The sequence below is a fragment of the Bacillus rossius genome, chromosome 11 (assembly GCF_032445375.1).
Source record: "Bacillus rossius redtenbacheri isolate Brsri chromosome 11, Brsri_v3, whole genome shotgun sequence".
NCBI classification, from domain to species: Eukaryota; Metazoa; Arthropoda; class Insecta; order Phasmatodea; family Bacillidae; genus Bacillus; species Bacillus rossius.
Genome location: NC_086338.1, coordinates 10,232,342 through 10,249,097, shown reverse-complemented (window position 1 = coordinate 10,249,097; position 16,756 = coordinate 10,232,342). Strand labels below are relative to the sequence as shown.

At 35.2% G+C, this 16,756-nt stretch overlaps 1 protein-coding gene across 4 annotated transcripts in view; it reads left to right on the top strand.

The window, feature by feature from the left end:
- Window positions 1–356: 356 nt before the first annotated feature.
- LOC134536631 (calmodulin-binding transcription activator 2) overlaps window positions 357–16,756 on the top strand; it is a 417,559-nt gene continuing 401,159 nt past the window's right edge. For all 4 annotated transcript variants that reach the window (XM_063376428.1, XM_063376429.1, XM_063376427.1 and 1 more), the window contains exons 1-2: window positions 357–686; window positions 11,104–11,188. In XM_063376428.1, coding sequence (XP_063232498.1) covers window positions 11,134–11,188 — 55 coding nt within the window. In that variant the 5' untranslated portion in view covers window positions 357–686; window positions 11,104–11,133. The remainder of the gene's footprint in view (window positions 687–11,103; window positions 11,189–16,756) is intronic.

The following is a 16,756-nucleotide window of genomic DNA, read 5'->3' as shown; positions in this document are numbered from 1 at the left end:
TAAGCTGGAACAGACATATAAAAATACAAAAATAAAATATTAAAAAAATATTTACTGAAAAAAAAAAAAAATAGGCTTTCTTTCATAATGTCATGCAACATGTAGAATTTTTACTTCGAGCAATTATATAATTTATATAATCATTTATATTTTTTAAAGATTATTTAAACGTTGAAATATTAATGAATATAATGACGAATAAAGTAAACGTAATTTTATTGTTTAATTTAAAGAAGAGATTATTTCGAATATACAAACCACAATAAACATGATTTTAAATTTGGCGCCGGTGTGAAATCATCACGTCGTCTGCTTGCGCATGCTCATACGCGCATTCATTACGAATGACAGGGGATGAAACATTGGAAGTTATGTGTGTGTGCGTTTGAATATTTAGTATTTAGTGTTTACATTGTGCACAGGGTGACAGCGAGACATTTTCATCTGTGAATCTTATCGAATGTTAAGAACCTTTTTTGTGGTACTATGTATAGAAACGTGAAATCGACAATTTCCGCAGTCCTTCTCTAACTTTCGCTGTCAGGTGTTAAGAAAATAGTACAGCCATTGCATTGTTCGGTAACATTATTAAACCATACCATATTAAAGCTTTCCCGGCAAAGTGTTCGTAGCGAGTGTCACGCAAATGAAAGTTCAATAAGAAATCTTTGAAATACAGTCCACAGGTACGTGTAATTTCTGAACGTTAAACATAAGCTACTCAGTTATGTTTGTTAAAATTACTGAATCATTAAATGATAAAATAATTTTAAAGAAAAACTAATGTTCAAAATCCTGTAGGGATGCAAATTGGTAAGTATGAAGCACATACACAGTAACAAGATACTTGCAATGCTACAATGATATTTTCGTAAAATTCTCGGGTTGCGCCTTTTCTGTAAAAAAAAATATATAAAATTCGGAAAATACGTTTTTCAACACTAAAGACGTTCCTCGACTTACTCAAAAAATAGTGTTTCTAATTCCAGACTTTTTTTTTTTGAAATTACTGTTTATAGGTTAGCCTACATTACAATACCTGCACATGAACATTTCTTTCTCACATGGGTGTGTGGGTGTGTGTATGTTTTGGAGAACTTAATTCAAATATTGAGAGTGATTGATTAGGTTAGGTTAGCCACATTAAAACACTCTGGATGTTTAGTTATGTTAGTATAGCTATATTAAAAATTCTGACAAATAATTGTAATGGTTGCTTAGTAATTAGCAACTTAAGATGTAGGTACCCTGACCTAACCAACTGTTCACACGATTTCACAGTATTTTTAATGTAGCTATACTAACCTAACTAACCATCTACACTTTTTTTTTAAAAGTATTTTTAATGTAGATAGAATATTGTCTAATTTATAAATCACAAGATGACATCCACATCTTTCATGCACATTTTTTCCCTGTAATATGTGCTACTTAAGTTGCTAGTGCGAACGGCAAACTTTGGTGAACTTCGGAACTATTGGGGGTCTCAGAATAGACTGGTGTGATTTGGTTGCTATGCTACGAGATAATTCGTAAACAACAATGTAAAATATCTTGCAGTATTTTTAATGTAGCTATACTAACCAACCATCTACAGTGTTTTAAAGTATTTTCATTGAACTAATCTAAACAACTATTCTTATGATGTCACAAATTTGTAATATTAATACTGAACATACATTAACGCGGCCTCGGAATGATTTGTTGTAAATGTTAGGTTTGCCAATCCTGTGATTCTTCACATTTAAGAACATTTATCTGGTTGGGGGTATAACATAAAACACAAATGTAAAACTTTTAACAATCACCTCTTTGGGAGACGGGTACATTTTCTTCGCCATGAGCAAAAAATGTTGTCATTCGCAATCGTCAGGATACCTTCGACGGAACATGAATTCCGCAAGGTACCCAACATGATGAGGAATTCGCAGACTACCTATATTGAGATACATTTTGCCTCTCATCCTGCCAAACTCTTTCTATTCTTTAGGTGTTTGACTCTGTGTCAGGATCAACCAAATTCAGACTGTGGTTCACCTGAAGTTGAACATAATCATGCTCTGAAAGACAATTATAAGCACGCCAGCAGTCACAAATAATTTTTGTTTCAGGCAAAATTATTTTTCTATCTATCGCAGGAGAGTTCTGCTAGTATGCTATTCCACAGGAACGAGAAAAATATAATTACTGTTTCTCTCGATCCCGCCGAAAACCCACGGACGACTCGATTCTTATTATGTTTACGTTTACCAGTTTTGCTCTCATCTATTCCAACAACTAATCTCCATGCACTCAATTTCCTTACAGATGCATCCACACACCATTTCATCATCACCTCTTGACAGTACGACCAATCTGTGATGGTTTGAAGCCCGTCATGACAATGTCTGCGAATGTAATAAGTACGTGGATGATTAATGGTTACGAAGAAATACGTATACGTCTGCATAGACAAAAACTATGTGCCGTTTCGAAAGATTTCTTGAAATTACATTTTATCCTTTTAACAGTCTTACCAACCCATGTAAGAGTCGTCCGTTGACAATGAAAAAAATTGCTGTCCTCGGCCAACTCAGTAACCGCCCCACATTTGTCGCACTTGACCTCACAACTCAAGACCCCATGATTTACCAAAAATTCAAACATAAAATGCCAAGAATCTGTTAAATGCATAAATTCGAACACGTCCAAGGATCACCCACCGCATAGCCGATTTACATCAGACGCACTCCCCGAAACACCAGCCATAACAACCAAAAAAAATACAATGGGTTTAAAAATGCAAATGAATTGCATCTTGAATTCAATTCAAATTTTTTTCTGTCATTAGAATCATTCCTTACTATGTGACTCAAAATACTACTTTAAAAGCAAATGTCTAAAATAAAGATTTTGTAATGCAATTAGTTATTGACTAAAACAACAAGAAGATAAAGAAACAAAAATTTCATTATAATCACAGTACACTTGTAATATCAACTACTTTGTTTGTTAAATAAATAACTATATAGACTAAAGTTTCCAAAAATAAACACACAGACCCACATGGGATAATAAATAATTAATGGCACTGGTTGCTTCAATGTACATGCATTGTAATGTAACTTATTAGTGGGTACTTCTCAAAAACCAGTCTTAATTTAGAAACACAGTTTTCAGGGTGAATATGGAACGTCTTTAGTGTTCAAGAAAAGTTTTCTTGGAATTTAATAATTTATTCACGGTAAAGCAGTGATGTAAGAAAATTACTCTGTTTTTAAATCTGAAGGGACCTGTGTTAATTTGGCCTTTGATGAATTCTATGACATCACATGTTTGGGAAAAATTCTGATTGATTGATCGATCCTGATGCTGCAGTTGAATACAAGCCTGGTGGCCATCAGACCTCCCTACTTTTCTCTTAACTCACCACCTGACGTGCATCACATTCCTTGCCAATACACACTCCTCACCTAAACTATTCCATTCCTCGATTGTTCTCACTCATAACTGACTAGTTCATCTCTTTCGCTGCTTTCATCTCTAAGGAAACTGAGACATTCTACATAGGTATGCCTATGCCCATTGCTATAAATTTGGCAGAAAAAAAATATTACAACTGCTCTGTTAGTGTAGGGAACCAAAAAAACTGTACCTATATGATTTGAATAAGAGAGTGTAAAGAGGCTTAACTTTGGTATAAAGAAAACCATTTACACAGTGAAATGATTTAAGAACGGAAGATAATATTAAAATAAGGTGGGCCTATGTATCCTAATTCATTGTCATGAAAGCTGTTGCATGTAGGTGGGAATGGCTTACCTCCAAGAGTTGTCTAGTATACATCATGATACCATAATACTATTGATGACGTCATCAACATATTGGTGCTGATGTCATTAACACCCCTACATTCTTAAGACACCAACATGGGAACGTGGGGCTTTTGGGCACGGAACATTCATGTGCTTGTTTTGCATAAACTAAGTTACATTTCTTTATAAAAGTAACATTTGGGTATAGTATTATATACAACAGCCGTGCTTATTTTAGTATAGAACACAATACCAAAGATACATTTTTTATGAGTACCCTAATGTAATTTCCTCAAGAAACCTATCTTGTGCTTAACAAGCACGTGAGTCTTCCCTGTTCAAAATGCCGTATTCCAACGCTTGTACAGTAAGATTGTAACTACTTCAGCACCGCCTTTTTGGCGACAACATTGATGTTCCTACCATATTGCAATGTAAACTTATAAATATTTATTTATTAAGTTGTCTCACCACCTTTCCTTTTGATGTTATTACTTCCAACAAGTGTAACACCTACCTACCCTTGGAAAATGAGATGTTTTAACAGTACATAAAAAAATGTAATATTTAAATTACAAAAATAATATATATATTTTACTTTATGTTGCTAATGCAGCACATCATATATTTCTCCTCTCAACTAACAAAACAAATGAAATTAATACAAAACACAACTACTCATCATTAAATTTTTTAATAACCCTTAAAACAAACCACTGGCTTGGTGGAATTAACCAGTTACTTTCAATATTGTTCCTATATTTATAATTTTTAAGAGGTGTTGTGGTTTAGTGGTTATAGCATTCTCCCCCGCTGGTAGGGCAGCCGGCTCCCGTGAGTGTCACCCCTATTCCATCCATGTGGACCACTACGTGTCGATTTAAATTTTCATTTATTAAATTCATGCCAAAAATATTAGCCCACCATTAAATTCATTCGTTATAATAAAGCACAAACTCTTCCCTGGTCACTACCACAATCACAACCTTACACCTTAAAATAAAATTGATTCAATATTAACAAACTTCCCTTTCTCACTACACTACTACTACACTCATTAACACACACATCCAATTAATTTATTGCTACCTACTAAATACTAATTGTATATTTCTTTAAACACTTAGCTGTTATTAAGATATTCCATTCTTCTTGTTTTCTCTTACATTTATATTCAAATTACAGTACAGCTATTTTTGCTTCAAAACTCACACTGTCATTCATTTTTAATTTAACGGCAATATCCATTCGTTCACTGTTACCAATCTTATATACCTACAATAATTCGCTTCGTTCCTCCATTCAAGTCTGTTATCATTGGAAAGCTTCAATTATGTCATTTATTTTCCCTACATTTTTTCCAACTATTAATACATGCTGCTTACTGAAATATGCTAGGTGTGTGTCTATATATATAAAATCATTTTTTATAAAAATAAAAGCAAGGATTGGTATATTATAAAGAAACATGAACACACCAATTCAATGCAACCTGATTGTGAACAGTGAGAGACACTTTGAAGTATAAATATTTTTGTCACTAAATAAATGGGTTGATAAATGGGGAATCAATCATGTTAAATTAATTTAATTTAAATTTTTATATGGATTTTATTTTCAAGATTTAATGTAATTTTTTTTACTAAGCATTAGTTATTCATTAATTAAGTTAATACTAACATTTTAACACTGTTGTTCATCCATATTTGGTAACATTTAAAATTTTCATTGATCAAATTATTAGGTATTTACATTGGAGGAAGAAGTTCAGATGTGGTTAGTTTTTTTTAAAGTAACTCAAGTAACATGTGCTGATACAGAAATATTATAATGATGTATCAAAGCGGAGTAAAAGTATGGACTTCATGTCAACCATTCATTTGCTGGACACAACTCCTTCCTGTATGCTTTAACATGTTCTACATTTTCGCCACCTGCATTCATACCATCCATTCATTGGTCTACTTTAGTAAATTGTGTTGGCCCTAACTCCTGTAAACTTTTTAATTCTGTCGAATATGTCTATATATATCACATTAATCTAGACCAAGGGTTCCCAACATTTTAGCAACTGTGTACCACTCGACATATTGAGAAATGATATAGGCACTACTTAATCTTTTAGTTTTAGATATTATAATATAAGCTGCTGTTATTTTTTAAATATAGGAAAAATTAAATGTCTGTTGCAAAATGGCAGTTTTATTTATAACACATAACTCTGAGAACAAAAAAAAAACAGGCATTAATTCAAATTGAACACTATTACAAAAAAAAATAAGACCTTTATTTCAAATTGAGTACAAAAATAAAGATTCATAAAAAAATATTAGGGTGGGGTGAATTTGATACTGTGTAAAACTTTGGGTGAAAGTGATACATTAAAAAAAAATTTACTTTTTGCTATACAAAAAATTAGAAGAAAATACATTTGCTTGCCTCTTCTTTATACGTCCCCATTCCATAATGAACGTTATAAACCTTTAGCTACAGTTTATAGGAAATGAAAAAGTCTCAAGCAAGAAATAATTCGACCAAAAAAGTTTTCATGTCTAGGTCCAGCAACTTTTGTTGTATCTTTGTGTGCATAGAATATAGCTTCAAAATTATAGTTTTAAATGGTGCAGGAAAGTATCCTCTATGTTTTAATGCTTAGAAAGATAGTCTGACATTTATATCTTAGTTACTATTGCTGCCTAAATTTTTGGGGTGAATATGATACAGAACATGGGGTTAATGTGATACACAGCATGGGGTGAATGTGATACCATAATTTTAGGTAGTTTTATAAAAAAGTGCCTAATATTTCTATTTTCCACTGCTGAATAAGAAATGTACGTTGTCATTAAAACCTAGTTTTTTTTTAACTTAAAGCTATTTCTGTATGTTGGTAAACCTGAACATAAACAAATTGTTGTTCTCCAATTTGTACAACTTATTGTTCTATGTGGGCCCCTAAGTTTACGTTTTAGAGTAATATGAATAATTTAACATCACATGTAGAACTGTGTATTTCTAAGCATTTCATATTTTAGTTTGTAGTAAGCTTCTTTTATTCCTTTGCTATTGTTGTACTTATTACAAATAGAGAGAAAATCCTTATTAGGACCACAGTATTTCTTCAATTTGTTGTTGACTGAGAAGATCGTTCAATAATTGGACAGTACGTGGATAAATGATCAAAATTGTATGTAGAATTTGTTTGACTAGTCATTAGTCACATTTATGTACTGTGACAAAATGTATGTTTCTTTAATGTAGAGGGAAAATATTCACTCTGTAACATGACTTCATATTTTATGTCAGAACTCGAGGACCACTAAACTGATTGACATGAAATTTTTTGTGGGTGATACACATGTATTTGACCTGTCTAACACGCACCCCACCGCACTGATAGCGTTGCTAGGAAGTAGGATATAATGATGTATCTCATTCACCCCACCCGTGTATCATATTCCCCCCAATCGCAGGGTGAATATGATACACTAAATTTATTTTTTATCAATCTAATTAATTAATATAAATTTTTATTGAGTTAGGGTTAGGTTTCTAAAGCCCTAAGAAATGTCTCAGTGTTGTGGTGCTCTTATTTAAAATAATATTCAAAAAGTTTGGTTTTTTGTATCATATCCACCCTACCTGACCCTATTTTTAGTTGAAATCTTGTTGCTGTGTGACTATTATCAAACTTTCAATATCACGGTCAATGGAACTTAACTTGACAGCATTTGATCGCGTATCACCTGCAATGTTGCCACGTACCACTAGTGGTACGCATACTATCGTGAAACCCTCTTCTAGACTCATAATAAAGTTATACTCAATGGGAATTTTGTCTGGCTGCTTGCGTGCAGTTTATGTTATCCAATAACTCAAGAATTACATCACTTATGTTTTAGATTCATTTTTGATCATTATCTTTAAACATACTTAACCTATAAGCAGGTCCATCGAGGGAAACCAAGGGCCCGGGAACAAATAATTTGTTTGGCTCCCTCCCCATCAATTGATGTACCACTTTCAAAACCCTAACTGTAAACGTTGATGTGGCCATAACACAAAACGTGATCTGTACGTATCACATTACTTGTAAGGTTTCCTATGAATTATATTAACAATATTCTTGTAATTTTTCTCCTATCAGGGTAAACCCAAGTATTAAAATTTACATAAAAAAATTTTTTTTGTTGTATGAACTGAAAAGTAAAAAATAATATTTTAATTTAAGTAATTTGTTCAACAGCGATACAAACTCTGCTTTAACGAATAGTCATTAGTGATAAAAAATTTAAGCCAAAACTGATATCAAGCACCCCACACAGTTTTTATTAAAATTAATTGTTTTGTTTATTACTTGATTTTCATTTTAAGCATATTAAAAAAAAATATTACTTTATACAGAGTTGTAGTTCATTCTATCAATGCTGAACAAATTACTTAAATCTAAATATTATTTTTTACTTTTTAGTTTGTTTAACTCAAAATATTTTTTTTTAGTTTTTAAAAATATATTTTAATATTTTATTTTATTTTTAGTTCATATAGAATTGGTAAGGTCCCATCCCATCATGTACCTGAATTGATCTCTGCAACCCACAGCCAACTGAGCCCTGGCCCTCCCCAACAAGAGTCCAGCATGTTACCACTGCACTACCGCGCTTGCGTGTTGTCTCTACTTCCGTGATGGCTCTCGAAATTGTAGATGCAGGACCGCAGGAAATACTAACTTCTTTATTTAGTTGAGCCTTTGATGTGGTAGGTACAATGAAGCTATGGAACAAGTCATTTGTATTATCAAAAATTGTTCCAGACCAAAGTTTTAGGTAACAATTATAAGATTTACAAACAATCTGAACAGATTTGATAGTGTACCTACAAAGAGAGTTATAATTTTTTTTTTAAATTCCACCCCTCATTTTTTCAACTCCTTGCTGTAGTGTAATATTTACAGTTCACATATCCAAAACCATTCTGAATTCAAAGTGAGATATTGAGAAATTTTAACATACATTTGCAACAAAATAATATGTTCATACCTTTGAAAGATAACAAGTTACAAAATGTTTTACATTTAGTTTGTACAGATTTAAAAATTATTTTTAGGATACACACATCTACACATTTACAGGGGCATACACAATGGGATACATCCCTTTTCGAAATCTTAAAAAATTGTTAAAAATAGGTTATTCCCACTTTTGAAAGAAAAGAATTCGAAAGCAAACAGTGGGCAGAGTGGTTCTATACCCTCCTCCCCCTAAAATTAAATTCTGCATACACTCCTGGAAATCTATTTATTTTGGGCATTAACAGAATGTATACAGTATGGACTAAAAACAAAAATAATATAATTATTATTAACTTGTATACTATAGACATTGAGCATGACCTAGGATATTGATATTGACTTAGTACACAAGATGAAGGAAATCTCTAATCATCCTTTCCCACTTTCACCTTGTACCAATACCTACTTCACCAATCTTTTAGTAAAGGAAGTAGTGTGGCTATGTTAAAAGTTTCAATGATATACGTGGTTACTTTTTTTTTTATTAGTACCTACCACTTACATATCCGTTACTTTTTCATACTGAACAACCAAACAGCGCACAGCTAAACATGTACCTAATTTTCCTGATTTAAATATTTTAGAATTATACATAGGCATTCTTGATTTTATTTTTGTTCTTGAAGTGGAGAAATGATTTCCTGCTTGTTAAAAGTAGGTTTAATAAATGATGGACAAAACTTCAATCCAAGGAATTGAGTCATTTATAGTTTTTCGTTTTAGATCTTCAATGCAGAAATGTATTTTAGAAGGTTAAACCTATATTATTTAAATAAGAATGGTTGTTTAACATAAAATTTATGATCTCTGCTTATATTAAAAAATAAACATATGTTTTGGATCTCTGCAGCATTTTCTTTTAAGGCAGGGTGTATGTATGTGGAAATGAAGTTATGTATTAAGTGTACATTTTATCGAGTCTACTTACCAAAAGGTAAAAAAAAAAAAAATATGTTGATTTAACTAACACGTATTTCTTACTATTTAGCCTTCCGACGAATTTGATAATAAAGTTGTAATTTTATTTAAATTTCAACTCCTGTTTTTACAGTAATAGTTTGTTTCATCGAAAATTGTTTCAGCCAAAGGTTTTAGATAAAGTTTAGGAGTTTTACAATAAATTATAATGGATTTGATAGTATTTATATAAAAAAAGTAATGACATTTTGTCAAACAAAAAAAAAACAATAATTCGATAGAGTACATGGTAAGAAAGTTCTATTTATTTTCTTATTTCAACCCAAAGTTTTTTCAACCCTTTTGTGGTAATGGTTTGTATTATCAAAAATTGTTCCAGACAAAAGTTTTAGGTAGCAATTATAAGATTTACAAACAATCTGAACAGATTTGATAGTGTACCTACTAAGAGAGTTATTTTTGTTTTTTTAAATTCCACCCCTCATTTTTTCAACTCCTTGCAGTAGTGGTACGTCTAATCAAACATTTTTTCAGAGGAAAGTTTTAGATAAAAATTATAATATTTACAATCCAACTCCTTCAACTTTTAGAATTTTAGGAATGGTGATTATTATGAAAAAACGTTTTTGGACCATTTTTTTGTCCGGGCTATACTTTTTGATAAAACTTACCATTTTTGAGAGAAAAAAAAACCCAGAAAATTTATGACCTTTGACCTTGAATAACTTTTTTTTTTAGCACACACAGGATTTATGGGGACTTTTGGCACTTTATTTCTACTGGTGTTCCCAAGAAATCTACCAAAATTCAGCTCTGTCGGAATTTTTGTTATTGGATCACTATTTTTATGTATATTTTGACCGGACTAGTAACCAACCTGCTTGTAATTAATGCATGGAACTTTGCATCCCGCATGTAAGTGGCCAGGGTTTTACCTGGGCCCATCTTATCTAGTTTTTAGTCTAGAGGTAAGAAGTGAGGGAAGTTAGTCATGGTTGCAATCGCAGCCATGGCTGGCCAACCCCCTCCTTGCACACGATGCACGCTACCTCTCCTGCATGGCTTAAACCCTGCATGAGTAGAGCGTATGGGCTTCGGCCTGAGACGCACTTAAGTCTCCCTCCCTAACCCGGACTCCTCCCAAATACACTTCGTTTTAAATTTAGGTTAGGAAAAAAAAACCAACAATGTTTCACGAAATCGCTGCGTTAAATTTCGGCCTTGAAATTTGAATCCCGTCGCGCCCAAAGAAGTTTCACGCCTCTGTTGAGGCGGAAGCCAGACAGAGCCGAGACTACAGCTGCAGTGTTCTGTCTACAGGACTGGGCGCCATGCTGCCGCGCGTCTAGCATGGCCGGCCAGCCCATGGCCTCGTCGGCGGTCTTCTGCCTCAGCCTGCAGATACGTGAGTACCGCCTGCTCTCGACACAGCGGTGGAGCGAGGCACCTTGCCAAGGGCAATGCTAGAACAAGAACCCGGGTTAACTTGGCATTATCCAAATTTGTTGGGTGTAAAGTCCGATTAATAACTGAAATAAATATTAATATGGAGATCACCCGTGTACACCTAGTTCTACCCAACGTTGGCCTGGGCAATGTTAGGTGTTGCGTAATTTTTGACCACGTTAGGTTAGTTTAAGTCATCAAAGAGACTAACGTTATTAATCTTTTTTTTTTAAACATTACCCAGTCAGCATTCGGTAGACTTAGGTGTAGTCGGGTGGACGCTGAATTCAAATTTATTAAGTTGATATTCTGACTTTACCCAAAAAACTTGGATAATGCTAAGTTAACCCGGGTAAACCTAGGTTTACTTCTATCATTGCCTGTAACATACACACGACACTGTGTAGGCAAAACATAGGAAATAATTAACTTTTATGTATGTCTTATATGTAGTTTCATTCAAGGGTGTAAGTTTTATTGATTTTTTTTTTGGGGGGGGGGGGGGGAGGAGGATATAGAATCTGCGACAAAAGGATTTTACTAGATGGTCCAGGTTTATACCTGTCATTTCATGTGACAGCGAAATCCCTTATCATTCTTTATGATCAATAAGTTTTCATGGTAACATATATATTTTTTTTTCGTTATTACGTTTACATCCGTTTCACACATGCAAATGTCTCCGCAGTGAAGGGCATTTTTAATACTAGGGGTAGGGGCGGTGGTTGCTACACCAAATGTTTTCAGTGTATATATTTTCATAGGTTAGAGTTACGTATCGTAGGCAAGCTCATCCCTTGATCCTGATGACATGATCCTGTGTTAGTGATGCTATTACAGTTTTGTTGGTCGAAAGATCCTGACCATACAAACACTTATCACATAACAAACAAATTATGTTTCGTTTGTAATCAAATTACGGTCATAATTAATCTTATCCCAAGTTTTTGTTATGACCAGGATCTTTTGATGTACTTAATTAAAACAGCAACCATCAGTGTACCACGGGATCGATATTGTTACGAACCGGGAGACAAGGACGCGACGCGCGCCAGGTATCCGGGCACCTGGCGGGCCCGCACGGCCACTGACGTCACGCGCGCATACCTTTGATATTAGAGTGGCTTGCCTCTGCCACCTTCTCCCTCGGTGCTGTTTTCTATCCCTTGGTGGCCTGGGAATTCCGCGTGGAGTGGCGCGAATAAGCATCGTTGTTCTGGATGCTTCGAGCGTCGGGTCGGCCCGGGATAACGTGACACGTCACAACCACTCCAGTAGATTACAGAAAGACCGCTAAGGGTATGAAAACTGTGACACCGGCCTCTGTGGGAGTTCCGAGAGTTCCGAAAGTGGCGAGTTCAGTTAAGAGGGCGAGAACGAACCCCCTCACCCCCCCCCCCCCCCCGTACGAGCGGCGCGATGAGACCGTGTGACTGAGTGGCGTGAGACGTGTGTAAACAGGTGCGAGGTAGGGGCGAGCCACTGTTGAGTCTAGCTCCAGTGAGGAGTGTGAACTGGTACTGGACAGATATTTAGTGATTAATGAACATACATTTAAATTTTTAAGTGCGAGTGATTTGTTAAAATAAATTAAATGGTGTAATATATTAGTAATGTAAATATTAGTAGGTAATAAAAACGTATAAAAATTGGGCCATTCTTACGAACCTGTATTTACCACAGGTAACATTTGGTGTCAGAAGTGGGATAGCATTAATTAAAGTTTTTAAGATTAATGTACATATAATTAAAAAAATATTAATAATTCTTAAAAAACCAAATAGAAATTAGATTTTCGAAATTTCAGTTGGTGTTAGGAACTGTAGTTAGTTTGGATTGCAGATATAGTAAAGTTAGTGTTAGTTTTGAGTGGAATTTTATGTTAGCTCGTAGGTGAAATTATAGTGTAGTAATAGGTTAGTAGTGATACTGACAAATGAATAGTGTATGTGAATAGGAAAGATGGCTGCCGATGAAAATATATCGGCTTTCTTTGGCCGAACTGAAGAGTGACCAAGAAGAGATGAAGAATGAAATGAAGAGTGAAATGAACTACCACGAATACATGTAGATGAAAAGTGAAAAGAAGAACTGCCAATAATAAATAATAAAATAGTAACCAGAAAAATGCAAACGAGCCTGAAGAGTGAAATAAGGAACAGTTAAGAGGAATTGAAGATTGCCATGAAGACTGAAGTCGATGACATGAAGATGGGTCAGGAAGATATTAAATTCGAATGGAAAGCTGCTCAAGAGGAATAAAAGAAGAAGATGGATGAAATCAGTATCTAGTTGGAAGGGAAAGTTAAGTGTTTGGAACAGCATCTGGCCCAACAGGAGCAACATCTAGCAGAACATGAGGAACTAATGGCGCAACAGCTAGCCCAACTCGAGCAGGCTATCGAACAGCGAGTAGCAACTGTAACTGAAGAATGCCGACTAATGATCAAGAAAGCTACAACTGCTACGAAACAGAAGAGTTCTTCTGGGGAAGTGAAGGTGGAAGACTCTGTAACTGGACACCCATAATTGAAGCCACCCACCATCGATGGGCAATCGTCTTATGCTGTCTACAGGCGACAGTTAAAGGCAGCTGCTGACGTGAATGGTTGGAACGACGAAGAAAAGGCTACGGCACTCGTCTTGGCCCTGCGAGGATCTCCACTAGAGCTGCTGCAGACCATACCAGTCCCAGATCAGAAAGATTTTGGAGTATTAGTAGAGACCCTTGAGCTGAGGTATGGCCACCGATCATGGGCGAGGTGTATAGAACAGCCCTGAAGACACAACAGCGATCCTCGGAAAAATTCCAGGAACTCTAAGCTGACATTGAGCGACTCGTGCACCTCGCCTACCCAGAAGCACCAACAGAGATCCGCCAGCAACTAGCCTCCAGTGCGTTTATAGACGGACTCAAAGATGCGGAGATTCAACAATCTCTTCCTTTGGCCCGCCACAAAAATATCAGCAGTTCTGTTGTTCACGCCCTGGAATTTGAAGGTGCCTACGTTGCCTCAAGAAACATGGGCATGAGGGCTAGGCAGGCTGTGTCAGAACCTTACCTCAAAGTGAGTGGCAGCTCCAGTACTAACGAAGAGATTATAGTCGGGTCATTAAGAAAGCTGCTGAATGGTTCACAGTTTTGAAGAACAAGAGGACGCCTGCGGTGCTTCGTCTGCCAAGAACCGGGACACATCCAGCGCTACTGCCCGAATCGGGGTAGGGAATCCAAGAGAGAAGGTCAATGCTGTGATGACAAGATTGTACAGGAGAAGAGTCTACTGGTTGGAAGAACAAGAGGTCGCCACTGTGTTTCGCATGTCGAGAAAAGTGGGCATGTACAGCGTGACTGCTCTAGTCGTGGAAGGAAACCGAAGGAAGAAGAACAGCGATGCAACAACTGTGTTAAAGTGAAGGGGGGGGGGGGGGGGTGGTGCCTCAGTTTCAAGGAGTAGGAAGTCGCCTACAGTGTTTTGCGTGCCAGGGGAGAGGGCATATGTTCAGTGGAGATGCCCGGAACGGGAACATGCTCAGAGGGGCTGCCTGATGGAGAGAGAGGCGCCGCGGCAGCAAGTGCAGAAGAGCGAGGTCCATAGCAATCTCAAGGCTGACCTTTGGCCGCGAAGATTCGGAGGACGGCCGCGATGTTACATCTGCCAAGAAGTGGGCAATGTCCAGTACGATTGCCAGATGCGTAGGATGGCTTGGCAGCCTGGTTCAAAACAGCACAGTGTTACCAATTCGGGTCGAACAAGTTTAAGGAGGGGGCAGTGTTACGAATGCGGCTGACAAGGACGCGACGCACGCCAGATATTCGGGCACCTGGTTGGCCCGCACGACCACTACGTCAGGTGCGCATACCGTTGGGGGGATTAGGACGGCAGTACCTCGCCACGCCCCACTCCCCCCTCTTTCATCGCCACCTTCTTTGCCGCCGCTTTTATCTATCCCTGAGCGGCGTGGGAATGGAGTGTCGCTACTCGGTGGCCCGTGTGAATGAATAAGCTGCAGAGAAGCGCCGCAGAGGAAAGTATTTGGTGACAAAGCAAGGAGGATAAGAGTCGCAACTCAAAGATATAAATAACACTTTTGTGTTCTTTGAAAATCGGCGAACTTTGTGGTATTTTTTAAGCAATCTAACAGCTCAAAAGTCGTTAAATTTTCGGAAGTATGTGATGGTAACCTTGATTTTTTTTGTGGTCGTATTTTGCTGGGAATATTTAGCATATATGTTTAAGATTATCTATTTTGTAATGTGGAACTTAAAAAAAAATGTTAAAATGCTTTATTATGTTTTGTTTAAAAATAAAACTGCATAGACATAAAGTATAAATGCTGAAAACTATAACCTCAGTTTCAAAAATACGCACGTGCACACGTCTGCTCAGGAGCACATAGCAGCTATGGTTTTATATAATTGCCACCGAGATACTTACACATTGTCAAAAATTATTTAATAGTATAATATTTTGCAATAATAATTGATATGCCACTTCGTTAGTACAGCATTTAATAAATTTTAAATTTAGAATGTTTTTAAATTACCTATTTATTTAAGTTATTCATTTAAGAAGTTTCTCTATTTTCTTTATATTTAAAACTTAATTTTTGATGTTTGCATTTCTCAACCTCACAGTTTTTTATGGACCATGTTCCACCTGTACAGTTGCGCACCTGGGTTTGGTCATAGACTCCGACGAAGATCTCCAATGCAATGAAATTATCACAGGATAAAAAAAGGCTACATACAAAAAAAGGCTACATAGAAATAAAAATTATATATGTGCTTTAAAATCTTATACTTTAGTGATTGATATTAATAACTGTTCAATATCATTTATTTATTGTGAATATTAGTGATAGAAATTTTTCAAGTTTATTTTCTAGTGTACCTACTTCTTTAGGCGCGATATGAAAAAATGATGAGAGTGAATTTTTACGATACGCGTGCAGCATGCAACCAAAATTGAATGGAAGAAAAAGGGTTACAAAAAATTATATACATGCTCTTAAATCATATACTTTAGTGATTTATATTGAATACTGGTCCTTATAATTAAAACATTTAATTATTTTGAATATAGATTATATAAATTGTGTTTATAAACATTTTAAAGTGTATTTTCATTTATATTTAATTAACAGAAGTTATTTTCCGATATCTATAATTTATTTGCATTGTAAATTACAAAATTATTATTAATTAAATTATTAAAATTATAAATTAGAATAAACATTCAGCATTACTTTAGAATTTAATAATTAATTAAAATTTATTTAGAATATTTCACTAAATTAATTAATACTACATGTGTTTGTACTAAAATTGAATACTGAGTAATTATTGACATTTTTTATATGATTGAGTTTATACGTTACCAACCGTATTCATAATTTCACTCTAGGCCTTTTATTATTATTTTATTTCTATTAAATATTTGTATGAAATATTAAATTAAGTTTTTACTATGCAAAGTAAGTATAATTTATATCGCACTTACATAGGTACACAGACCCATTTTTTAAA